Below are 26,201 nucleotides of genomic sequence, written 5' to 3'. Positions count from 1 at the left end.
ATCTTATTGTTGCATTGATAGTGTTGTCGGGAGATGTAGTATCATAGTGGAATGTAAGGTACATATCAGTATCATTATATGTACCTGTTATATTGATTGAAAGGTATGTATATGCACTATAAACTGAATCAATAGTGATGCCATCGATCAACTTTGTATGTTGTTGTGCTTGAGCATAACATAACAATAATGATTGAATAATCAACAACAAACAAAGTGATTGAATAATAATGATTGAATATGATGACAGATGGTGCATCAGGTGATGGTGTATTGAGTTATCTTTATAACTTTTGTTGGTGTTAGTTAATCAATGACTTCCAACTTAATATGATTGACAGGTTGAAGGGTCGCTCACCCAGTGACAGACCATGCTCGTTCAATCATTCACCTAAAGGGTATTTCTAAAAATAGAAATGATCAGGCCTCATCAGTAACCTCCAACCTGCTACCTCACCCGCAACCTGCAACGAGATGACACGAAAATATCTGGTGTAACTAATCCATCAATCAGGAACCCAATAATTGATAAATAATATATAATTTATCTTCATATCTATTCTGACTTGATCGTGTCTTTACATTCTCCATCAGGTGTCTGTATAGTGTTATCGATGGATTCGTCTACCTTGGACTCTATCACTTTCTCCTCATTTGCAAAGTTGTTGTTGTTGTTCTCCATTGAATGAAGGTCCACCTCTTGAATGGATTCAATCTCCATCATTGGTTGTTCCTCAACTTTGACTTTGAGGAAACTGAATCCAAATGTAATGATTGCAACTAGAAGGTATCCAGCAGCCCATTGATAAGGCAGTGTTGATCCAGTCTGCCATGGAACATAGACTTGTCCAGCAGGTTCAACACTATGTATCACTCCAAAGAATGTGATCACAGATGACAGTGCCAGGAATATCGCACTCTTCTTCAACTCATTGTCCAACAGGAAGCCAAGGGCAGTTCCCCAGAATAGACTCGTGCAAATGAATCCATGAGCCATAAGGAGGATGACGCCACATGAGTTGACGACTGATGGTGGGATACCCAGTGTCTTCATGACCAGCTCGGGGTCAACGATGCTAGATGCCAAGACTGGAGAGACTTGTGACAGAATGATGTTGACGAATTGGAAGATAGCTGGGAAGAAGCTCCAGATGATCGCTGGAGCATGATGTCTCTTGATGGTACCGGCCACACTTGGATGGAATGTCTCGGAACATATCTCAAATGTGATGAATATGAAGATTGGTACAATGGCTGGCTTGGGGAGGATGGTGCTCAGGAATGAGATGTAGCCAAGCATGCCTCCAAAGCCAATGAGGAGACCGGTGATGATTGAGTAACCAGAACGTGCTTTGAACTTGTGGTGGAACACTGTGTGGCCGATGTACGGCGTTGTCTGCGTGGTCGATCCAAAGAAGCTGGAGATGATAGTTGATACTGCATCAATAAGTAGTACAACTCGGGTGTTGTACTTGTTGCCAACGAGGTTGGCGGCGTCCGATATGGTCAAGCCTCCAATGTTGACAAGTATGGCGTAGGGGATGGCGATGGATAAGTTGGATGAAATGGCATCCTTGAACGTGGAGAATATGTTGGCAGGATGTGGGAAGCTGAGGAAGTAGTCGGAGAAAACATGTTTGGGTAGCGGCGCCACTGATATCTTTGCGCCAGCCATCACATAATATACAATTGTTCCGACCAAAGCACTGACCAACACACCAGATATGTTGAATGGTAATTCAAAGTTGACTATCTGATTGTACTTGTTGATCCTAAGCAACAGAAATATGAACAGCAACCACATTGCCACCCATCCAGTCACAGGCTCCTGCAAGATCATCATCAGCTCATTCACTCCAAGTAGTGACAGACCAATTCCAGCCAATGCTCCTGCCTTTCCAACTGGATGGAAGTACTTTAGTGTGAAGCTGATTGTTCATCAAGTTAAATTAATAAACATGTTTGATTGAATGAGTGGAATCATTCCATTGAACCTATAAACATACCTAAATACTGTTAGGATCAGCTTGAAGAATCCAATGATGAATACGGTGGAGCAGCCGACTAACCAGGCATCCATGGTCGCGTCATAATCTGATCGTCCACTTTGTTTGGCTTTCAGGAATGCTGGGCCAATGACGAGTAGGGGAAGTCCGATGGTAGTTGGTGCATCCAATCCCAATGGGATTGAGGTGTAGAGTATAGAACTATTAGTTTCCTTTCGATCAAGGAATATGGCATAGAGTGATAGACTCAGACATCCAATCATGACACCCAAGGCAGGTCCCGGGATGAAATATCGTTGGACCAAATCGGATGGCATTCCAAAGTTGTACACCAAGATGGCGTGCATCGTTGCAAGATTGGCAAGATTATCAAGGAACACTGAAAACATTGCATTAATATCGCCAGATGTTGGTACTATTTGATTTCTAATCGCCTCAGGCCATGTCTTTCCTTTACCCGAGTTTGATGATGATTCTGTTACAATCAAATCTGCGCTGGATGACTCCATTGAAGGTGGCTACAATAGTATGATGAGGGAATAATGTTAAGAAAGAGTAAGGAGGTTGACATGGAGTAATACATACAGGTGTCATCTTTATAGATGATTGTGAATGATCTAGAGGTATCGATATACCTGGTGTTCTCATCTTTTATCAATGTGTTCCAAACAATATGAATAAAATGATGATGATAATTTCTTATCTTATGAAATTAATAATAATAATAATAATTATAATATTAAGTCGTAGGGTAGGTATTATGTATGATTGATTTAGGGAATACCTTGACTCGTCGTCTTGGATAATAATATATCTGAAGTTGTAGATATATATTATGTCTGTTTGTGTGTGCGTGGGATATCCGGAGATGGGTTGGTGATGATGTAGATGTGGTTTGGATGTGGATAATGTAGTGTGATTGGGTGATTGAAGGGGATAGTAGGTATAGAATGAATAATGAGAGATAGTTAATATGTATGAGAGTTGGGGGTGACGGCAGAGTATGTATAATTATAAGTATACAAGTTTGGTGAAGAAAGTGAGTGGAGATAGGACTCCAGTTCAGCCAGCTGGTCTTGAATGATTGATAAATTTACGATCTCCCTCGCTCTAGGTAGCAGCTCATCAATGTAGAAGTGAGAGAGGAGGAGACAACCAACCGGAGAGACAACAGGGAGCCATCGGTCTTCGTTCGTTATTTTGAACCAGACCACGCTAAAAATAATAATTAGGGTCAATATATATCCAATAGGGTAGTACTTTGTAGATGGCAAAGCGTTGGCATTGTTGTCCCAATTAAGTCATAGGACCACTCATATTAACGAAATTTCCGACGATGTGCACATGGTACATCGCGCATTTGAGATCCTTTTTCAATGTGTCTCGGGGAAGTTTTGGCTCTGTGCGTGAAAGTTGATAAGTCGACCTTGTCGCGCAATACCATTATTTTGCATTAGAGAGAAGTTCGATATTGATTAGATATAACCATGCCATCATCTTTTGTTGTTATTGTCCAGAGGTTCATCAATGATTAATCATCTTTCTACTAGTTTAGTTAGTTATCTTCTTCATAATATATATATATATTCTACTGTATCAATGAATGAGTAAATGTGTCAAAGAAGTGAATGAAAGTGAGGAAATAAGAGGGAGGCTCGCCCAACTGGGAACCTAAAAAAGGAAGGTGAACTTCACACTAGCACATATTAAATTGTGAATAAAGTGAACAACACAGAGTTAACTTCAATCATTCTCCCTCACCAACACACACACACATACACACACAGACACAGAGACACACCAACTTCATCTTCATCAAGTTCAACCACAAGACGAAGACATCAATCAATCAATCAATCAATCACATCACACTTAATTGATCATAGTAAATAATATATAATACATATATTCATTTCATATACATAACATAACATAATAATGAGTTATGCTGGCAGTAATAACAATAGTAGTAGCCCAGTAGGCGGTAGCAATGGCAAATAGATTCAATGTAGGTGGAGACTCAACGTCAAACAATGAATTGCCTCCTGGAAGTGGCTACTCAGTGCCAACTCCAGGCAGATTCCATCCACGGTGGTTCAAAGAAATACACAAGGAGCAGGCCACTTCAACGGTCCACAACATGACTACTCAATGGCACCACAACAACAACAACAACAGCTGCAACAGCATCAACAACAACAACAAATACCACAACAACTATCACCAACTGTGCAGTCTTTGCAAACTCAACAGACTTCGCCACAGCAGTTCTCTCAACAAGACGGTCATCATTTCCAACAACAACAACAAATACATCATCAACCAATGCATCCACAGCCGATGCACCCATCTTCACAATACGGATATCCACGCTCTGGCGCGCCCAAGGTTTACGGTGGTGGACGTGGTGGCGGCGGCGGCGGCGGCGTCATGGGAGGCGGCAGTCCAATCGGTGCCCCACAGCCCTTCTACGGCGGCGCAATGAGAGGCAGCAGAGGCGGCTACCGAGGCGGAATCCGTGGCCGCGGTGGTCGTGGAGGCTACCGTGGTGGGGCCACCGGTGGCGTCAACTATTACAATCCACAGTCGGGCGGCTATCCCCATGCCTATGGTGGTGGCGGTCACAGCAGAATGCTCAACACCATTGTCAACATACCGGCGTTTAGTGGTGGTGCGGTAATTGGAGTCAAAGGCTCACTTTGGGGCCTCATCAACAAGGCCACCACTGCGCGTATCAAGATCTTTAGGACCTACGTCACCATCAACTGTCCAGACTCTGCACAACTGGACAGAGCCAAAGAGATTGTACTGAAATTGAAGAATACAGCTGTAAGTAGTCGTACTCTGACAACAACTCACTCATCATCATTCTCTAACCACTCATTCATTCAATCAATCAATCAACTTCAAAAGGCCAAATACTTATCATTGATCGATTATAAAGGTGATCAGAAGCTCAAGTTTGTAGACCAGCCAAACCATGCGGTGGTCGTGCTGGATAACAGACAGATGCCAGCTTCGGACGAGAATGTGGACATTCAGGAGGTAGCAAGGACACATGATCCTCAGTTTGCCAGCCGTTTCAACGAGACGTTCAGCACACTGTCCATCGACAAGGCAACGCAGATGCCCCTGGTCGACATCAAGACCGGCAAGATCTGGTTCATCAAATGCTCGGACATCCCAACGGCGCCCATGTCATCGGACAAGTACGAGCTGTACACCGAGTCGCTGGACAGCGTGTTCCAGACGAGTTCATGCATCAACGAGGCCTATGTGCACCAACACACTCTGTTCAAGGAGAAGAAGCCCTACGTCCTCATCACGCTGCTGGACACTGAGTCGCTGGACATCCTCACAATCAAGTGTCTCGAGGAGAAGGTTACCGTGTCGTCCACCACATCACCTACCGCCACACCACCACCCAACAGCAACGGCAACACCAGCCAGCCAGGAACACCATCATCTGCATCGGCTGCGGCAGCCACAACATCAACAACAGCATCAGGTTACACTGAGTACCAATTCGTCAACCCATCCATTTACAAACAATCACATCACATCAGTGCCAAGATTCTCTTCCCGCAGTGTCGTCAGTCACACTTTGACCTCAAGACGACAATCGACTCTATTTCCAAACTCCCGCTGGACAACAGCCATGACAACCTGCGCAAGTTTATCTCGTCGATCAAGATCCACAAGAACAATGCCAATGGCAACAACGCCTACACCATCCCCGAGTCCAACTTGTTCATCGCCGAGTCGCTCATCGTGCAAAAGGTGTCGATCTATCGTAACGAGCAAAAGACACTGCAGTTCCATCTGTTTGAGGACACGGTCACGCGTCTGACCACCACAACGCCAGAGTTCAACCGTCCAGCCTCGTCAATACTGTGTACTTCTCCGTCGCTCTACGACATGTTCAAGTCCAAGAATTGGAGCATCGAGCAGGTGTTGGAAGAGATCAAGTCGCTGGCCAAGAATGTAAGGATTATGATCTCTCAACAGGACATGAACAAGCTTCAGACATCCCCGGCTCCAGCCGATCTGGAGCAATCGATTCCAACCGGCAGTGGTGTGGACGGTGATGAGCTGGACCAGCAAGGAGACGATGATCATCAGGAAGGTGATGATGATGTTGATGATGTTGATCAATAATCATACTCCACAGTCCACAATCCAAAATCCTATTCAATCCAAATCAATACCAATTCAATCAACCATTTCAGCAGCAGCATCATTTTGTCACCATCAACAACATCATCCAGCCGGGAACTGGATCATCCAACCAACTTCCAAATTCAAAAAGAGTAGCTCATTGTCAATGGGCCATCTCCAATTCTTGTATACATATCGCATCGCATCACCTTTTATCAACTACCATCAATGAATAAAAGATCCAACCAAGTCTAGTCTGCTGAAGCCTTCATGTTCCATGTTCCTTTTGATCAGATGTGTAAAAAGTGGGCCATTTTTTTTGGACAGCCACTGACCTCACTTCTTTGACGAACGAATGACGACACACTGATCAATCAATCAAACACACATAAGATACTCAGTGACTTATACCTATCCTCTTTACAATGAATAGTCAAGGTGTATTAAGAACAGTATTAGCTTCATCGTTGAGGACTCGACTCTCAACTTCAAGTCAAACTCAAAGATGTGTTGTCGCCATCACCAAATCGACAACTCAAGGCAACAGCATCAACAACAATAGAAGTCCATTCACATTCACATCATCAATCACACCTATATTGTCCAACCATCATTGTAACATATCAACAGCAACAGCAACAGCCACAGCTCCATCATTAGCCTCGACACAGACACACACACCATCACCACTGAGTACAAAGGGAGGAGAGTAAGTTGTTGGTTGGTCGATTGATCAGGTGTAGCATGCATGCATTCAGCAGTACAAGTACTAACATCAACACAACAACAGAGGTTCGATTATAGTTATACAGACAGTTTCATCGCTCCTAGGCAAGATCAGCACATTTTGGATTGGTATGTTGTCGTCGGTCGTGTCGGTCAATGTGACACTTACTAACCATCTATCGGACCACCACTTTGGACAAACAGATGATGGCAGCTAACAGGGATCACTCTCTATCATTCATGAGGATATATAGCGGCGATCGCATATTCAATAAACAGGCAAACTACTATCTATATAAGTCAGATGATTCGTTCATTCATTGATTCATTCGTCTGCATTCTGGAATCGTGTCAGATCATCAACTTGGTTTGGATTCATGACGTGCATATCATTGCCACCTTCTTCTTCGTCCTCGTCGTATTCCTCGTCATCATCCTCCATGTCATCGTCATCGTCGTCCTCTTGTTGACCAAAATATAGATTGCCTTCGTCGTCATCCTCTGGATCAGGGTTGAGCAGTTGTCCTTGACATAACTTTGCGTATATCTCATCCACTAGTTGTTGTTGAGTTAATGGATAGTAGGTAGGTTGTTCAGAATCAATGTCCATCATGTCAATATCCTCGTCTTCATCATCATCATCGTCCTGTAGTCCCATCTTACATTTCGTCAAGTCCGATGGTATGAACCTCAGCTCTGTATAATCCTCATCCTCGAATACATGATAGTTATTGTTGTTATCGTCATCATCATCATCATTGTCATCATCCTCATTCGTTCCATTTGCAGTGACATCCTCTGGTAGTTTATCGCATTGACAATATACACATTGATCCTCATTCTTCTTCAGTGCACTCAGACCAATCTGATAAAAGGTGATCTTATGATGGTCCTTCTCTCCCTTCCAACATACATTCCTACAAGTTGTCAAGTGATTGGTTAGTTAGTATACTCATTCAATCATTCATTCATTCAATAATAGTATCGCGACTTACTTGCTGGTAATGACTAGTTCGCCTGGACCTAGGTTAGCAGTTCCACGAATCAGAGTAACGTTGGACAATCTATATAATTCATACTCCTCCTGTTGTTGTTGATGTTGATCGTTCATACTTGTTAATGAGATAGATTGGATATTTATATATTGTTATCTGATTGAATGAGTGAGGTTGATGATGAGGTGTGAATGATGTCAATGACTTCAAAGGGGGGCCCTTAGAGCTCATTCCTATTCACTCACTTTGCACTTCATTTGTTCAAGTTTCACCAATCATACATTGTATTATTATACAAGTAACTTATAAGTTATAAGATGTTATCATTGCGGCAACAAACTACTACTACTGTGTCTGCTGGTTTCAAAGCTCTAACACCTAGACAACATTACTTCACTTCAAGTCTCACATCATTCTCTCGTTCAAAAGTCAATCATGATGCAACCTCTACCAACAACTACAACATAACAACCAAACAAAGACATTTGGCCAAGTACTGGACGACAGATTATATTAAGAGAGCATTTATCGACTTTGATAAACTGTCACCATGGAGGAGATCAGTCATCTATGATTACTACCTCAACGAGAGGATCAAGCACTTGAACAGAGTCAAGAACAACACTTCAAAGACAGCAACTACTACCGCTGCTGCTGCTGCTGCAACTTCTACACTCAAGTCAACAGCCAAACAGGAACAACTTGTGGAGGGGGATATCACAGTCGATGAGCAAGTAGTAGAGGAGAAGAAGAATGTTGTTATTGACGATGATGGACAATCTGGTATCGCCAACATTATGTTGATGACAGCACATGGCCCACTATTCAAAGAGATATCTGCACTTGAGAACATGATAACCAAGCCTGCACTATGGCTAATCAGATGGAGGAACAATAACCTCAACAACGATGAGTTGCTCAAATTCCTAAAGGGTATGTAGTTATCATAGTTGTTTGTTGATCACACCACTGACACATCCACCTCAATCAATCAATCAATTCAATCAATCCAGAGTCTGAGAAAGCAGTCGTACAATTTACTGATGCATTGAGAAAGAGAGACTTGGATTTCCTGGATGGAATCATTGCAGAGGGAGTGTTCAAGACGACTTGGTTTGAAGTGTATCTCAAGCAAACATTGGCCAAAGCCAATCATGATGAGGTGATTGGATACGTGTCACTAGAGATCAAGAAGGAGTTTGTGGACTCTGCCGTGATCGTTACCACCGACCACGAGGGCGAACAAATCATCCGGGCAGTCTACAAGTTCTACGGAACAACTACCTTTGAATTCGTCCACAACAATCCTGATTTAAAGAAGAGTAAGTACCATCCAGCTATAGTCCATATATGGAACATGTAACTAACATACTATTTGGACATTATTCCTGCAACACTTATTACTACTTCTATTCAGTGTTTGAGAGGTCAGACAACTTGGAACAAACTGTAAAGCTTGTTACCGATCGCAAGAATACCAACCTTCCATCAACAGGAGAGGAGTGTCTATACTATACCAACATCGATTGGACAAAAGATGATAAAGATATGTGGCGAATGAAATCCATTGGAATCACCGCCTAATTTATACATGGTATCATATGATTGTTATTTATCTTTTTAAGACTTTATCCATCCAGGAGATTGACCAAATCCGAAGTTCCGACATTACCTCAAAGTTAACATTATTGCGCAATCCGAGAATCGAACTCGGGTCTCCTGCTTGGAAGGCAAGAATTCTGCCACTAGACCAATTGCGCTTGATTAATTTAAAAATAAATTATTTAATTTGTAGCAAAAAAATTGGTCCAAAATATTCCGTAGACTCCAAACAACCAAAATATTTAGGGATAATTAAACAGAACGATGCGGCTCTCATCCAGGTCGGGTGTAGGCATTTAAACAAAAAGGCCCATATTATTAATAAATAAACAATTTGGCTCACCCCAACTGGTGTTTGGACACCGTTCTGTGCCAAAGTAATAACCAGTTAGTAATGGCCAAGTTTTCTTTATCACCTGCCAAACTAGTTACAATTTATCGAATAACAAAATTGGTTCAAAATACAACAATTTAATAATGACCAAGATAAAGTTAACTGTTGCTGCTACTGGCGCCATTGTTGTTGTTGCCGCCTCCCTCTTGTTGTTGATGCTTAGCTGCTTTCCTCATCTCCTTTTCCTTCCTTTCTCGTTTCTTCTCCATCCTCCTCTCCTGCTCGACCAGGTCCACCTTGGGAAGTGACTTGAATGTTTCAAACACCTCGCCAATCTCATCGCCTTGGTCCGTGTAGAACAGACGACGCGTGGGATTGATCAAGTCACCGATGAGGAAGCTGAACGAGTCCTCTCGATATGTGAATCCAGAAACTGCTTCGATCTCCCAACGCTCGAGTTCGTCATCCATGCGCTCATTAAAGAGAATGATCATCGTCTGGTTGATGCCAATCCAAAGCATTGGCTGTTGATTGCGTTTGGCATAGATCGAGAACCATGTCGTGCCACTGTACGGGAAGGAATAGTATTGGTCCAGATACTTTGAGAGTGCTTTCTCCGGTGTGATCGATTTGCAAGCCAGTTCACTATGTGCATGATTGATCTTGGTAACCCATTCTGACAATGCCATGTTATCGATCAATATTGTTGGTATTAACATAGATACAGTGTCACTAGAATATGTATGATTGATTGATGTTAGGGATATGAGTAATCATTATTGGATAATTCTGTAATGTACATACTCTGTGATGATTGGGGACTCTGCTTTGTAATCACCCTCTTGTGCTTGGAGCTGATAGGATGCAAGGGTGATCGAGAGCTCTTCGGTAAGATTTGGAATCTTTCCAGCTAGCACATCATGTACACATTGATAGAACATCAGCTCGAGCATACCCTTGCTCATCGAGTAGGATGCGTGTGGAATCCAGAGCTTGCGCAGTAGGACCAGTCGGCCTGATGCAAACTCCTCCTCAGACGACAGCTTCTTGGCCTTCTTCTCCTTGTCCTCAAAGAACTTCATCACGTCTGCAATCTTCTCCTGTTCCTTTAGACATTGCTCTGTTGATATTGGAATTTGATTGATTGAGTGAGTTAGTGAGTGGCACATCAAGGTGGTGATGTCGATAATGATGTACATACCCTTGCCATTCCACACCTTGTAGATGGCAAACTCCTTGCCGTAGGAGAGGTCGAGCTGCTCAACTAGCACCTTGAGTGCCTCGATGGCAGTTGTCGAGGGTCCAATCTCGACTGGATGAATGGGGCCATTGGCCAGATGTATCTTGCAAGAGATCATTCTCTTCTCCTTGACAGCATGTATCTCCTTCTTGCATGGCGCGTACAGTCTTGGACCCTTTAGGGCGGTGCACTGTAGCTTCTTGATGCTGGACTGCGAGTACGTGTTGTCTATCTGCGTGAGGAATTGCTTCAGGAAGGGGAACAGCTCTGCAGTGGCTGGGAAGCAGCCTGCACACAAACTGAACAGAATCATTCCTTTCCTTACACCCTCGCTGTGTTGTGTCGATATGATTATGGTTGGTTAGGTTGGATTGGATTAGTGTGATGTAATTGATACTTACAAGCTTGGGTTCAGTGTGAGCTGTCGACAGATGTAGAAGTATATCTCGTCTCTGATTCTTGGTTTGTTGATTCCACGTTGTATGATGTTCTGCAGTAGTCTGCTCTTGTGTTCCTTTGGGGGCAATGGATAGTCTCCCATGTACTTCATGATCTCTGTGAGATGGAGAATGAATGTTAGTCATTGTTGTCACCCTTTGATTAACTTAAGCACATACCAATGAAGATGAACTCCAACTCCTTCTGGAGCTCCATGGGTAGATCAGAAAGGAACATGTTTGAGTCCTGGGGAGGAAGGGCAAGGTTAGTTTTGTACCAATGATAGCACCCGCTTTGGTAGTACTTACATTGAGGGTGGTCGAGTGCTTCAGTCCCTCGGCAAGCTTGAGTGCAGGGAGTGATCTGAACCTGTTGAGGACGTACTGCATCAGAGGGTGCTTGGTTCCAATCTCCACAGTCTTGGTCGTGAACATTGTTTGGGAGGCATTCACCTTGGTCGAGCTCTTGCTGGTCCTGTTGGGAAGTGTCCTCAACGAGATCTCGTTGTTGGTGGGTGGATTGATCAGTGGCTGAACGTAGTTCATTGGGAATGTGCCCGCCACGCCACCACTGCTTGTGCCTGTCCACCATCCATCCTCGCCTCTGCTCTGTATCTGTATGATGTCGCCCTTCTTGAAGCCAAACTTGTCGGATGGTGGTGTGTAGTCGCGCAGCGCCACTGCGCACTTGGAGTCTGACGACAGATAGTTGATGTAGCCAGTGATGAGCGCATCCATCTCGAGACACTGTGGCGTCTGGATGAGCAGATCCTCGTTGTTCACTGAGATGATGATGGTCCTGGCTTCGACATCCACGTGATGGTGCAGCACGCTGGAGTAAGGTACTGACTTGAGAACACGGAACTTGCGCGACTTGCCCAACAGCTTGCAGAAGTAGCCAACCTCCTCTTTGGTCTCGCCATTGGTCTCTGAGTCGTTATCGTCGTCGTTGGCTGCTGACTTGCCGTCCTGGCCGTCAGTGTTGTCTCCTGCTGAGTGTGGCACGTCAAAGCGAGGGGTGGGAGGATCGTTGTCCGCGGCCGACAGGGGCTCGGACGGGATGACCTTCCTCTGGATGTCCACTGTGGACTTGGCGATGATGTGCACGCCATTGACGTCGATCACCAGATGGAAGCCATCAAATGCGCCGGGGATCTCAATCTCGCTCCACTGGTCTTGGAGACAGTCGAGGAACAGTGTCGAGCCGTAGAATGGCAGCGACGTGATGTACTTGACAATGACATAGCGCAGGTCGTCCTTGGAGAGGATGCGCAGGTGCGAGCTGAACTCGTAGCGACGCTCCTGTACGAGGTCGCGCCACTCCTTGGGCGAGTGCAGCATCAGCATCTTCTCGGGGATGTAACGCTGCCATAAGTCCGACTGCGACGTGGGCTTGGAGTTGCAAAGCAGGTCGTAGTGCAGACGCAGTGCGGCAAGCTTGCAGAGGTCGTACTCGCGAATGGGCATGTGGCCCTTGAGGATGGCCTTGATCAGCTGATGGAACAGGAACTGGATGTCAAACTTGTTCGTGAGGGGCTTGGATGGCTTGAGGAACATCTGCACCTTGAAGCAGAACTGGAACTGTTCCAGTGAGATGATCTCGCCATGGTTGGTGGGCACGCCGTGGGAGAGGTTGTACAGGTTGACCGATTGGTAGTACGACTCCCACTTGCTCACCACGTCGAGGATGTACTCATTCTTGCGAAGGCTGCGCTCTTTGTTCTTGAAGATCTCAAAGATGGACCAGACATGCGACTCTGACTTGAGACCTGCCAGCTTCATCAGCGTCTCGGTGACCTCGCCCGCGGTCGTAGTCGAGTCCACTTCGATCTCCTCGCCAACATCGTCAGGGAACAGGAATGTGACGCGAAGCATGAGGCGCAGGCGCAGAGCTTCGATCTCAGACTCGACTGGGGGCAGTGCACGTGGGCCTCGCATAGTGATCGATTGAAGACGATTAAAGGCGATCTTGGAAAAGCCTTCGTCGTCGTGGTCATCGCCACGGTGCAGCAGGAAGCTAGAGAGGTACTTGAGCAGGCGCTGGGTGGGCGCGAACGAACCACAACAAATGGCAATCAGCTCCCATCCACGCAGCTTGTTCTCGCGCTTGGGATGGTTGGTGATCTGCTTGATGATCTGGCAGTAGACCTCATCCTCCAGCTCGGGGTTCTCCAGTGCCGCCTTGACAATGTGGATGGCCAGCTGGCCCAGACTGCGCTTGCGTTCGCGCTCCGCATCGCCCATGTACATCAGGATATGATCAAAGATGTCCAGCGCCAACTTCTCCAGCGCTGGCTCGTCAAACTTGTGCAGGGGCGACGTGAGCTTCTTGGAGTAGTTGGTGAGGATGTCGAATGAGATGGGCTTCTTGCGAATGATTGACTTCTTGGAGCGCAGCTCAAAGTTCTGCTTGGCATAGTCGATGAACATGAACTCCTGTGCGTCCGCCTGCTTGACCACAATGGACTTGGACCTGCGCCGTGGACTCTGGAGGCTGGAGGCCTCGTTCAACATGTGCTGGGGAATGGATGACGTCGCACGGTAGATAGGCATCACGGGCGGCACCAACTCTGAGTTCTTCTTGGAAGAGCCCGAGCCACTGCTGCTTGCGCCGCCGCTGCTAATTGTCGCTGGCTTCTTCTGGATCGACGAGGGCGAAGCGATAGATGATGTGGAGGGGAAGTGGATGAAGGATGGTGGGCTGGGCGAGAGGCGTGGTGACACTGGATTCGCCTTGCCCGGCGATATCAGCTGTTCGGTGAGATGGATGTTGTACTTGATCGAGCTGTTTGAGTTGAGTCGACGAATGCTGGTCGAGGTCGATGCGCCGCTTGGTGACGTGGACAGCTGGCGCGGTGATGGCTGGCGTGGAGATGAAGTTGAGGCCGGTCCATTCTTGTGTGAGTGTGGCGCAATGACACTGGCGCTGTACTTCTTGTTGTTGGACGACGATGACCCACTGTCATTGTCTGTCAGACTGCTCAATGACTTGGCGCGATCGAATATGCTGATGTGAGGATGATGTCCCCTCTTTGGAGACTCCAACACTGGTCCAGTCTGGCCCGTTTGATTGTCCGTCGCTAGTTTATCCTTTGGTGAGATGGGTGGCGAGATTGCTGGCGACTCTGTGGCCGGTGACTCATAGTTGGGCGTCACAGAGCTTGGTGATGGCGACGATAATGATGTGTAGGAGGATGATGATGTTGTAGACTCCTTGCGAACCGAGCCAATCCGCAGGGGTGGTACGCCTCGTACCAAGTTCGTCGGTCGAACAGGAAGATGTGTGATCTTTTGAATGTTAATCGATGGTGTTACAACATTGCTACTTGTGGTGGATGTGGATGTGGATGAGGTGGAGGTGGAGGTGTCAATCGGTTGACCATCGAACCTCACCTTATAAATAGGGATGGATGGCTGGTGTCTTGTGACGATGTTGTTGTTTGTGCCAGAGTCATTGCCTGATGTCGATGTGGTTGTCGTGGTCGATGTACTTGTGCCAGTGCCAGACGAAGGTGTTACTGCGCCAGTGACTGTGCCAGATGTTGGTGTCAGAGAAGATGATACAGATGATGAGGTCGAGGTAGGGGTGGCCACCTGCGATGATGATGTCGATGAGGATGAAGCCGCCGAGCTGGTCGACTGCTTGAGGAAGAAGTTGCCAGTGGGAGAGACAGGCGGAGTGATCGTGGGCGACTTGTGAATGTGGACGATGAGTGATAGGGGCAGTGGAGGCGGCTGCACACACTTGTGGATGGACTTGGACAGATCCTCCACGTAGACACGCGTCATGTGCGACCTCAGCAGTGTCTGGAGTGCCAGTGCCGCGTCTCTGATGCGCAGATATCTCGTCCTCTGAATGACCATGCGTGAGAATGACTCGAGTATGATGATGGCGGCGCGAGTTGAGTGATATCGTCTCTGCACCAGCCAGCGCCTCGTGCACTTCTGTATCGACACGGCGGCCTTCTTCATGGCCAGGTAGTTTTTCCTCTCTTTGTACATTCGCCATGTCTTCTGCATAGTGATGGCTGCTGCGTAGCGGCGCTTCTGGCGCTCATCCTCCAGCAGCTGGCCGAGTGTGTAGCGCAGAAACACCTTGCTGTTGCCCATCTGCGAGCAGGGCGACAGGATCGAGTCGATCTGGATGCCGCTCTCCTTCATGCGATCGAGCAGATTGGCAAAAGACGATGCCTTTTGCGACTGTTTGAAGAAGGGGAAGCGCTCAAAGAACATCTTGCTCTTGTAGCTCACTGTGAAGCCATACTTCTGGATCTTTGACGTCTCGACCAAACACAATGTCTTGACCTGTTCGTTCACCACCTTTGAGTCGCACTGACTAGGCAGCTTCTTTGAGTTTGGTCGCAGGCATCTAATGAAGTGTATGTTTGAGTTGGGTGGCAGTGACTTGATGATTGATAATGGTGTTCGCTGGAGGGAGAGGTGAATGGTAAGTATGTGCAATTGATTGATTGATTGATTGAGTACATACCCTTGACTTTAGCTTTGTCTGTAATACATTGTTGTTGTTGCTATTGTTGATGTTGTTGTTGATGATACTGCTGCTGTTGTTGTTATTGTTGTTCGCGTCGCCACCATTATGAGATGAGATAGTACTGAACAGCAGTTTGATAATGGAACTCTTTGAAAGGTTGCTTGATGACTTGATAAACATCTCATCCCTGTTCTTCTGTATGAATCCCTTGATGTCGTAGAATGTCTATACCATGATAGATTGATTGATTGGCGTCAGTATACCTTCATTCCATCAATCAATCGAATAATCTAACAATCAATCTACTTACTGTTCCAAAGAAGTGTTCCACACCAAACCTCTTCTGCTTGATGTGATACAGGTGATGCTTGCCAATGAAGAGGTTGAGCTTCTCGAGGAATATGGCGTCGTTTGAGTTGACGTTCTTGGACTCTTGATCCAGCAAATTTACAATCTTCTCCATCAGCTCCACCGACTCGGCATTGTCCTTGAAGGGCACCTGGTTGGTCCATTGCAGCTTCTCACGCTTATACTCGTCCTGCTCATTCTTGAGAATGGTCTGGATGTACAGCTGCTGCAGCTGCTCCTCGAGAAAGTTGATGGAGAACTGCTCGTAGCCGTTGAGCTGCGCGTTCTCCTGGCCAAACAGATCGAGCACACCGATCAGATGCTCGTGCGTCGTCGGCGGCGCCAGCTTGGCGTTCAACGTATCGACAATCCATTGAAACAGATTGGCGTACAATGACTTTGCCAAATTGTCCCTGTTCTCTGTGGTATCATGAGCCGAGTTTGTCTTCTCTGGCAGCAGAATCTGCTCCAGTTTGGCCGTGTCGAATGAGATTGATCTTGATAACTCCTCAAGGTCTGATGTAATGAAAGGTTAGTACTTGATTGATTGATTGAATGATTGATGGGCACCAAACACTAAGTTACTTACATGTCCTGTCCTTGACGTCAACCTTGGACTTGGATTGGCAAAAGGTGAGATTGCCAAGGTTGAGTATAAAGGAGAGCGTGCGGAAGACGAGGTCGATCTGGGAGCTGGTAAAGTCAAAGAAGCTAAAGGCCATCTTGAGTCGCTCGAATGACTGGGCGTCGTTGATCTCATCGATGGTGAACGTCACGCCCTGATTCAGATAATAGTAACTGCTCCACTCGCCAAGCTTGTACGTCTGTTTCTCCTCCTCCGTGGCACCAGTGAGGAACTGATAGAAGATATGAAAGTTCCTCTCGCCCTTGCCCTGATATGATATCCTAGATTCATCCAAGAAGTCTGTTGGTTGGTTTGTTGTGTTAGCTATCATTCAGCGAGTCCAACGTGTCCGTGCCCACGCCATCTGGCATCCCGCTTCCAACATGTTGCTCCTTACAATTGTATAATCTTGCACCTGTTATCTCTCCTTCGCTGCTGTAATACACCTCGATGTACTTTCCCTGTTGTGGAGTGATCATGAGAGTCGAGTCAGTATCAAGTATGATTGATTGATCGATGGATCGATGGACAACTTACAAATCGTGAAGAGTTTGGATTGGACACGGTGGAGCAATGTCCAAAGGATTCAAGTATGGAACCAGACTCGAGTATCAGGTTCTCAATGTCCATTGAATGTTTTGGATTGATTGCCAACAGGTATTGTAGCACCAGCTTGCTGTTTTCGGACTTGCCACTGCCGCTGTCGCCACTGATGCAGATGACTTGGTTGCGATGAAAGTCTACCATGTTCATGTAGGCGCGCTCAGCCAGTGCAAAGAGGTGTGGAGGCAGTCGCTCGCCATCCCTCTTTCTGTACAGCCTGAGTATGTCCTGTGTGTATATCGGCAGTATCTGGTATGGATTGACTGAGAGTAGTATCGGGCCGATGTTGGTCTGTGTAGTAGTAGCGTAGCGAGAGGGAGGTTATTGTGTGAGTAAGATGGAGCGCCAGAGGCATCGATTGTGTGTGCCGATGACTTACATATATGATGTTCTTCTTGAACCTCAGCTGAATGTTGTTGATGAATGACTCGTCGTCAAACTCCTTCATCTCGGACAGATCCTCCATGCCAACCTTGCTGCTCTCCAGGAAGGACAGCTCGCCGAAATGGTCCGGCCGTCGCTCTGTGATCTCTTTGATGAAGCCCTTGATGGCTTGCTTCCTGCTCTTTGTCTTCTTCTCCAGCTTCTCCTTTTCTCTCTCCTTCTCGCGTTCCTTCTCTTTGAGCGCCGCCTGTTCCGACAATGAGAGCAGCTGTGACGATGACGAGGAGCCAGACACCTTGATCCTTGCGCCACCCGATGGTGTCGAGCTCAGTGTCGGTGATGCCGACAACAAGTTGCTGACACTGTTGCCATGTGATGATGATGCTGTTGTAGTTGGTGTTGAAGAGTAGGTCGTCGAATCGGAGTAGCCATAGTTGTTGCCACCAGCTATTGACATATGTATCGAAGGTGAAGATGGTGAAGCTGCCACTGCTGATGATGATGCTACTGGAGGCGGTGGTGCAGGTACCCCCTGTTGTCCTCCTCCACCTTGATTATGATTGTGAGTGACACCAGTCGTCAAAGCTCCTCTCAATGACTGCGTCACCATTCCAAACAATGAGCTATTCTGTTGTTGCTGTGGCTGTTGCTGTTGTTGCTGTTGTTGCTGTTGTTGCTGCTGCTGTTGTTGTTGTTGTTGTTGTTGTTGTTTATCATCACTCTTTGCTCCGCCTGTATTGGAATGATGCATTTATCCGATTGTCTATGTGTATAATAACGATGATAATAGTGATGATAATAATACTATCTAATAGAGTATTTGAACTACTACTCCTCTGTTAAGAGCAGAGTATGTGTGTGGCCTGACTACACTCGTCTTGATGATGACGAAGATCGATTGATTGATTGATCTGATGATAGTAACTGACTGACTTGACAGACAGTATTGGATATCTTATGTATATATATATATATATAATTATAACTATATAACTATGATGATGTTGATGCTGATGAATAAGTGTGGGTGATGATGATGAAGTGTGAGTACCCAACAACAATCAAATGTGTGTGTATTGTTTGATTTTGTTGATCCCGCGATGGGTCACATGGGAGGGGTGTGACCTTTGCCCTCCATCAAAGGTTGATCAATGAACGATCACAAAAATGAGTGTGACGTCCCCGCATCAGATGGGTGCTACCCATTTGAGTAAACAATTGTTGTTTGTTCAGCTAAACAGAGACAGTGATTGATGGTTACAAATGTTTATTGATGGGAAAGGCTAGCCTGAAGATGGGTGCGGCTGGTTGATTGCTGAAAGAGAGAGAGGAGAGAGAATAACGTAACGATTGATATAGATAGATAGTTTGGTACAAGAATGACGAGAGGATGGAAGGATGGATGACAATGTCGTGTTGGCTTATGGAGTGACGACCACCTTGTTGGATACCTTGAATGTGTTGTACTTGCCCTTGGAGTATGAGAAGAATCTGAACTCATACTCGCCTGGTGTGCTTGGGGCGATGAACGACACGGTGCCAAGTCCTGTGCCGTTGGTGTACTTGGACTCGACGTAGTTCTTGTTGTTCTCCTCGCCAGCGGCGTACAATCCAATCCAGTCGTACGAGTAGGGGATGACGGTGTTCACGCTAAAGTCCACCTTGATCTCGTCGCCTCTGGACACGATGGGTGTGGCGGTCTCAATTCTGTCGTTGTCGACGATGGTGAATGGGTAGATGGCCTGCTCGTTGTACTTGGTTGGGTAGATAAAGTAGCGAACCTGGTAGTCACCGGGTACACGTGGCGACTTGAAGATGACGGTGCCAGAGTTGGTTGTGTAGTGCGAGGCCAGGTACTTCTTGTTGCGCAGACCCTTAGAATACAATCCGATCCAGTCGCGAGTGTTGTTAGTGCCTCCAACGATCTTGAATTGGACAACGATCTCGTCCTGGACGACGTTGACAGAGAGTTCAACCTCTGGTCCGATGCGGATCGATTGGCTGGTCTGCAGGAGGTCGTAGCGGTCCTTGAAGAGACGTGCCTCGTAGTGACCCGGAATGACGTTGGGGAACACAAGAGTGCCCTCGACACTCTCAACAACCTTGTACGATAGGTAGCGCTCGTTCTTTGGCTGGTGTGTTGGGTAGATGCCGATCCAGCAGTGGCCAGTGTGGATGGGTGTGCCAAGGTTGTAGGTGACGCAGATTGAGTCTTGCTCCTTGCCATGAGCCAGTTGGAGGGTGATGCTGGTGGAGAGCTTGGTCTTCTCAAGCTGGGCATCCTTCTCGGCCAACAGACGCTCCTTCTCGCGAAGGATGGTCTCCATCTCGACCTGGCGAAGACGGTCGAGCTCTTGCTTCTGGGCCTCGATCTCGGCAATTTGCCTCTGTAGCTCCATCTCCTTCTGTCTCTGCAAATCGCTGACCTGCTTCTTTAGCTGCTCCTCAGTCTTGACTTGCAGGTGCTCCAGCTCCATCTTGAGCTCGTCCAACTTGCGCTGATCAACCTCGCGCTGGCGTTGGAGCTCGATCTCAAGCTTTCTGCGGTCCTCGACGGCGATCTGCTGCTCGATGAGCAAACGCTGCTGTTGCTCAAACTGGCGTCTCTGCTCCTCCAACTCAACCTCCTTCTTCCTCTTGATCTCCATCTCTTGGTTCTCCTTGATGATGCGGGCGTGCAGGGCCAACTCCTCCTGCTTCCTCTTCTCCTCGTCCTGTCTCTGGAGCTCCTGTCTGAGGATCTGAGTCTCGAGAATCAACTTTTGGTTCTCCTCCTGCTCTCTGGCCAACTGCTGCTTCTGGGCCTCGCGCTCCTTGGCCAACACCTTGTTGAGAAGCTCGACCTCTTCGCGCTTTCTTCTCTCCTCCTCCTGACGCACGATCTCTTGCTCGCGCTTCTGCAACTCCAACTTCTTCAACTCGCGCTGCTCAGCATCGACGGCCTTCTCCTTGTCGACTCTCTGGCGCTCGACCTTCTCGCGATCCTGTTGTTGTTTCAAAATCTGAGCCTGTTGCTGCTGCTCCTTCAACTGCTGCTGTCTCGCACCATCCAGTCTCTCCCTCTCGCGGACGAGATGGGCTCTCTTGGCCTCCATCTCCTCCATGGCACGCTTTTGCTGCTCAAGTGCTGGGTCGTGGTACATTTCCTTGAGGATATTGGCAGTGTCCTGGATCTTGCCTCCAGTGGTTTCATAGATGGCAAAGATGGTTGATTGGTTGACGTCAATGTCATTGCCCATGAGGTTCTTGACATCGTTGTAAACATTTTGTCTGGTGTTTTGTGCTGGAGCCACTGGTCTTTGTACTGGAGCAGGAGCTGGCACTGGAACTGGAGCTGGTCTCTGTTGTTGTGGTTGTGGTTGCTGTGGCTGTGTTGGTTGTTTTGGTACGTTTAACTCTGCCAATACGATGGCAGCAGCTTCAAAATCATTATTATGTTGTCTCAACACCTCAGCAATAGTCTCTCTATCTAGCAGAGTGAATATATCAGAGAGTGAATCAACATGAATTCTTTGTACATCCATTGTTTGTTTAAAAAATGTTGTTAATGTGTGTATTGATTATCTGTATAATTATATTAATTGATGATTTGATTGATTGATTGGTTGATCGATTGTTTGTTAGTTAATTAATTAATGATCATTGATTGATTGATTGATTGAGTTGTTATAACTTACAAATTCTATAACTATATCTTTATTTTAATATAGTTATATATCGATGTGTTTGATTAAGATAGATAGATAAATAAATAGAGATAGTGTGTGTGTATGTAGAGAGTGGATAAGTGAGTAAATGAAGTGAAGTGAAAGAAGAGATAGAGATAGATGAGTGACAACTTGACAGTGTGTATGTGTTTGTGTGTGTGGATTGCAAATGGGGGATAGAGAGACGTGACACATACATAATTTAATTAAATGATTATTCACACATTTTTCCAGCTCTTTCACTGCTTCTTCCTCTCACAAAATTGAGTGTTGTTAGTTCCCCAAAACTTGGGAACTCAAACCAAAGAATGAATTGAATGACTCACTCTGAATTGCTTTGAGGACTCGAGTTGCCAAGTTTATTTGTTCTATTCTCTCATTAGAGAATCAATTATCAACTGACAGCAGTACTCCAACAAGTTGAACAGACCATCCCTGATCCACTTTGAGACAAGCAGTCGGTAGGAGATGAATCAATATTGGACGTCCGCGTTGTTGGTCTACCAATCATTCATTCATTCATGTTGTGGTTGAAGATGTCGATGAGGTTGTTGTTGTTGAGGATGTGGATGGAGTAGGGGATGAGAGGTAGGAGGCGATTGGGACTTCGGAAGATCTATATCCCTTGCATTCGTTGTCCATGCACTTTTGATAGAGTACACCTCGAGTGGGATTGACTTCAAAGTATATGTTGTTGCTCTTATGCTCTCTACCAATATTGTCACACCATCTATTTCCCGCAACATTATATATCAATAATGAGGTACCCTCTGATGATGATGTGGATGACGTTGATGTACCATTGTCATTATCACCATCATTGCCTCCTCCTCCAACGACCAACTGACTGATGTTCCTAATGTATCCACTTTTGGACCCACCTCTACTGTTGACGTACTTCTTGATGAACTCGTCTAGTTTGGGATGTGATGATTGTTTGAGTGTATGTACTGCTCCCTTGGTCTTGGATGGACTGGCGATTGATGGATATTGAGGAACTTCCACGGAGACGAGTGTCGTGTCAAAGCTGTCAACATTGCACACCAAGCTCGCCATGAATACCTCTTTGTCAAGTGCCTCGCCAGGCCCATGTTGTTTGTTTACAAGTGGATATGTGTTTGTCTTGCTAAGTAACAATGGTTGATTCTTTCCAAACTTTGATGACAGGAACAGTCTGAATGTTCTGTTCTTGGTATATACACCTCCATCAATCACCGACACTGTGGCGCCATTATCATTGCGAACCAACAAGTAGTGTAACATATCTAACATGTCCTTATCACTCTCCTCCTGGCTCTCCATCAACTTGTCTTTATCGAACAACAAACAATGTTCGCAACGTTGAATGAAGTGTCTATCAAGGGTCAACATCGATGTTAGTACATTCGTTTGTGTCTAGACAGGCTGGCGGTGCATCGATCATACTTAACGAAACGTCCAACATCGATGTTGTTGGAAAAGTAGTGACCTTGGATATGCCAGATGAGATGCCTGGAGAACTTGGCGGGTGTTGACGAGTCCAGGTCAAGGACATCGTCCCTCGTCGTCTTGATGTGTAGTTCATGATCAATCGCCTTGATCATCTGTTTTATGAGTACGTCGATCACTTGTTCAGATCTGCCATCGAGATGCGGGTTGCACTTTCGCATGTACTCGACATCAAGGTAGAGGTGACACGCATCACTCTCTGCAATCACCTCATTATAGTACTTGTCCTTCTCTCCATAATATTGTTTCCAGAATGCCTCATACGAGCGAATGACAACAAACTCCCTTGAACCAGTATTGTTTATCTCTCTTGCGAATGTCTTGGACATTGCCGTGTCCATCCAGTCATCATACTGACTCTGCAATGCCAAATCCTGCTTGGCATACAACTTACTACGTATACAGCAACAATGTTAACAACGATCGTGATGCGATATAGGTCCAACAACACTCACGCCTTATCCAGTTCTTCCTGTTTCTTTCTCTCCTCCTTTGCTTGATTGTTGATGTCCCTCCTCATCCTGAGTAGATGAAGTTCCCAATCACTGAGAGAGTTCATTGCAGAGGCCACCACATCACTTGGACTTTGCTGTTGTTGTTGATGAGTGGTCGAACCTTGTTGAGGTAGTTGTTGTTGTTCTTCATTCTCCTGCTGCTGTTGATGTTGCTCCTGTACTACATCACTGAAATCAAAGTCAAACTCGTTATTGTCGATGTTCGACATGTCACCTCGTTCGAACGTTCTCTCTTTCTCTCTCTGTTGTTTGAACAACTAAACGATGTTTACTTAGTTTGGACAGATACTTTGTTTTTGAGTCAATCAAGACTTCCCACTCATTCTCATCAATTCCAATAACTCCCCCAATGTTGTCAACTACAACCTTTCATCAGTCACGGACTCAGTCATCACGCCAATGGAGATTGAAGACAAAGTCGTCTGAAGTTGTTGTAGCTAGTTAGTAAGTTGGACATCATCATCTCACTCACTCACTCACTCCCGATTGATTTGAACACCTTCTACTCAATCCCTGTTCAGGACCAAATCGACCGTTCCTTTCCATAACAGTCAACCTTCCATCCTGGGCCTTTGCCCCCAATCGATATTGTCCTAAACTTGATTGTTTGTTGTTGTGTGTATGTGTCCAGAGATAGATAAAAGGACACCAATTGTAGAGTGTCTTTGTGGAGAACCAACCACCAACTTCATGTCTTTGGATACCAATGTCAACAACAAAGAGACTTGATTCATTGTGTTTGTGTGTGCGTGGTTGTGGAGACCCAACATGGTCCTCAATCGATTCATAACCCCCAATTGCTGTAGCGCACAAATCAAAACAACTACCCCTCCTGCACAATAAAACACCAACAGATATAATTATTTGAAATAATTTTTAATCAATTAATGGTTCAGGAAGAATCTAGATGACTAAAAAGGTAATTTATTATGTTTCAATTTAAATACATTTTAGTGGATTTGAATTGACTGACTGTCTTTGTCTCAGTGAGCAAAGTTTGGAGACAATACCCTTCCATTTCAATCTGGATTTCTTCATTCATTCATACATTATTCATACAGATAAACATTATTCTTATTATTATTATTATCTAATCATCATTCATTGTAAATAATTAATTAATTAACACACTATAACAATAACATATATATACACACGTACACACTCTGCCTTGTATACTTTGAATCAATTAATGTAAGTCAAGTCATCATTGTAATGTTTATAAAATATATATATAAATACACAGCACATCCCACTACAAGGACCAATAACAATGCCAACTGTCCACCAAGTCAGAGAGTACACTTCTGTTGTGCACAACCCTTCACCCTTACACCCCTCAAACATACACTTCACTTCACTTCACATTATTACATTTATAATTTGTGTGTTTGTTGTGTGTGTTAATTTGTTTGTTGGTTATTAGTTGGTCGTTGGTTGGCTGGCTGGTCCGTTGGAGATGCAAGAGTCATTTGCTTTGTACTCCTCCTTTTCTTCACCTAGACCCTCATTCTTTACTCCTTACTTCTGACCATCCTATCTCCGCTCACATACAATAATAACCTTAATGTGAACAGAACAAATTACTAACATAACATTCATTATTAAACTATAATTAATAATAGTTAGTTATACTTATCTTACTAGATACACCAAGATCAATCAAATCAAATCAAATCAAACTCCCTACTACAACAATGTCTTTCTTAAGTAAGTGATCATAGACCTCATTGAGTGAACCAAGTACAATGGTACTAATAATATATTGGAATTATAGGAAAATCACTTGAAATCTTCAACTTTGGAGGATCAAACTCGACACCATCATTCAGCAATACATCATCTTTGGAGACTTCAATGGAGATCCCAAGGCCACTGTCACCGACATCTCACAGCGTATCAAAGTCATCATCTATTGAGATCCCTGCTAGAACAGAGAGGGAGTCATCATGGTTCAGAATGGTTCAGGTTGTTGAGGCTGGATCACTATGAGTAGTTTAGTTTAAACCTTTATAACATTTATCATTGTACATACATTACACACATACATATATAATAGTCAACTTTGAACGAACTCCGACGAACAACACCCCTATCCTGTACATATAATCCAACCAAGCAACAACACAAGAGTGCGCCCTCTCATGAAAGTACTTGCTGCACTCATAGACCTCAAACTCACAACGCCCAGTTTGAACAAATAAATATCACTCCTCTGAATTGTTTGTGATGAACGAACAGTTACAGTAGTAGTAGTGTCAAGTGTACACGCGCAATACAATCAACCAATCAATCATCATGATGAACTTGTTCATATTGATCATCTCTTTGAAAGCGACAAAACCCAATTCCTAAAAGTAGAAGTCTGCTTTGAACTCAGCTGACAGAGCCCAAGATGGACACCTTACGTCTCAAGATGCTGTTTGTTTTTGAACTCATGGATGTCATGTGAGAGTGTGTTGTTGGGAGGTTGAACCTGGTCCTCCGATGACCCTCCTCGTAAATTTAATTTAATCAATAAATCTTGATTGGATTCATCTG

The 26,201-nt window shown here is 45.3% G+C and overlaps 8 protein-coding genes across 8 annotated transcripts; 3 read left to right on the top strand and 5 right to left on the bottom strand.

Moving 5' to 3' along the window:
* Nucleotides 1-556: 556 nt before the first annotated feature.
* SAMD00019534_011860 (hypothetical protein) lies at nt 557-2,654 on the bottom strand (the record flags this gene model as incomplete). Its single annotated transcript, XM_012903153.1, has 3 exons — nt 557-1,928; nt 2,007-2,524; nt 2,592-2,654. 3 exons carry the CDS (start codon nt 2,652-2,654, stop codon nt 557-559), a joined length of 1,953 nt encoding a protein of 650 aa, XP_012758607.1.
* A 1,503-nt stretch (nt 2,655-4,157) lies between these two features.
* Nucleotides 4,158-6,164, top strand: SAMD00019534_011850 (hypothetical protein; the record flags this gene model as incomplete). Its single annotated transcript, XM_012903152.1, has 2 exons — nt 4,158-4,835; nt 4,920-6,164. The coding sequence occupies 2 exons, from the start codon at nt 4,158-4,160 to the stop codon at nt 6,162-6,164; spliced, it is 1,923 nt and encodes a 640-aa protein (XP_012758606.1).
* A 1,051-nt stretch (nt 6,165-7,215) lies between these two features.
* Nucleotides 7,216-8,001, bottom strand: SAMD00019534_011840 (hypothetical protein; the record flags this gene model as incomplete). Its single annotated transcript, XM_012903151.1, has 2 exons — nt 7,216-7,807; nt 7,886-8,001. The coding sequence occupies 2 exons, from the start codon at nt 7,999-8,001 to the stop codon at nt 7,216-7,218; spliced, it is 708 nt and encodes a 235-aa protein (XP_012758605.1).
* A 201-nt stretch (nt 8,002-8,202) lies between these two features.
* Nucleotides 8,203-9,469, top strand: SAMD00019534_011830 (hypothetical protein; the record flags this gene model as incomplete). The annotated part of the gene is made up of 3 exons (XM_012903150.1): nt 8,203-8,818; nt 8,899-9,207; nt 9,303-9,469. The coding sequence occupies 3 exons, from the start codon at nt 8,203-8,205 to the stop codon at nt 9,467-9,469; spliced, it is 1,092 nt and encodes a 363-aa protein (XP_012758604.1).
* A 510-nt stretch (nt 9,470-9,979) lies between these two features.
* Nucleotides 9,980-18,701, bottom strand: SAMD00019534_011820 (hypothetical protein; the record flags this gene model as incomplete). The annotated part of the gene is made up of 12 exons (XM_012903149.1): nt 9,980-10,553; nt 10,626-10,941; nt 11,023-11,393; nt 11,463-11,616; nt 11,679-11,745; nt 11,808-15,926; nt 15,988-16,215; nt 16,301-16,854; nt 16,928-17,263; nt 17,361-17,424; nt 17,501-17,857; nt 17,946-18,701. The coding sequence occupies 12 exons, from the start codon at nt 18,699-18,701 to the stop codon at nt 9,980-9,982; spliced, it is 7,896 nt and encodes a 2,631-aa protein (XP_012758603.1).
* A 670-nt stretch (nt 18,702-19,371) lies between these two features.
* SAMD00019534_011810 (hypothetical protein) lies at nt 19,372-21,474 on the bottom strand (the record flags this gene model as incomplete). Its single annotated transcript, XM_012903148.1, has 1 exon — nt 19,372-21,474. The coding sequence occupies one exon, from the start codon at nt 21,472-21,474 to the stop codon at nt 19,372-19,374; it is 2,103 nt and encodes a 700-aa protein (XP_012758602.1).
* A 702-nt stretch (nt 21,475-22,176) lies between these two features.
* SAMD00019534_011800 (hypothetical protein) lies at nt 22,177-23,869 on the bottom strand (the record flags this gene model as incomplete). The annotated part of the gene is made up of 3 exons (XM_012903147.1): nt 22,177-23,011; nt 23,083-23,538; nt 23,601-23,869. The coding sequence occupies 3 exons, from the start codon at nt 23,867-23,869 to the stop codon at nt 22,177-22,179; spliced, it is 1,560 nt and encodes a 519-aa protein (XP_012758601.1).
* Nucleotides 23,870-25,357: 1,488 nt separating this feature from the next.
* SAMD00019534_011790 (hypothetical protein) lies at nt 25,358-25,649 on the top strand (the record flags this gene model as incomplete). Its single annotated transcript, XM_012903146.1, has 2 exons — nt 25,358-25,370; nt 25,438-25,649. Coding segments are annotated over 2 exons (225 nt in total), but the record flags the coding sequence as incomplete, so codon positions are not given.
* Nucleotides 25,650-26,201: the final 552 nt, after the last annotated feature.

This window comes from Acytostelium subglobosum, assembly GCF_000787575.1.
Source record: "Acytostelium subglobosum LB1 DNA, scaffold: scaffold2, whole genome shotgun sequence".
In the NCBI taxonomy this organism is placed as follows: domain Eukaryota; phylum Evosea; class Eumycetozoa; order Acytosteliales; family Acytosteliaceae; genus Acytostelium; species Acytostelium subglobosum.
The sequence above is the reverse complement of the archived record's forward strand: the minus strand, read 5'-3'. Positions and strand labels throughout refer to the sequence as shown.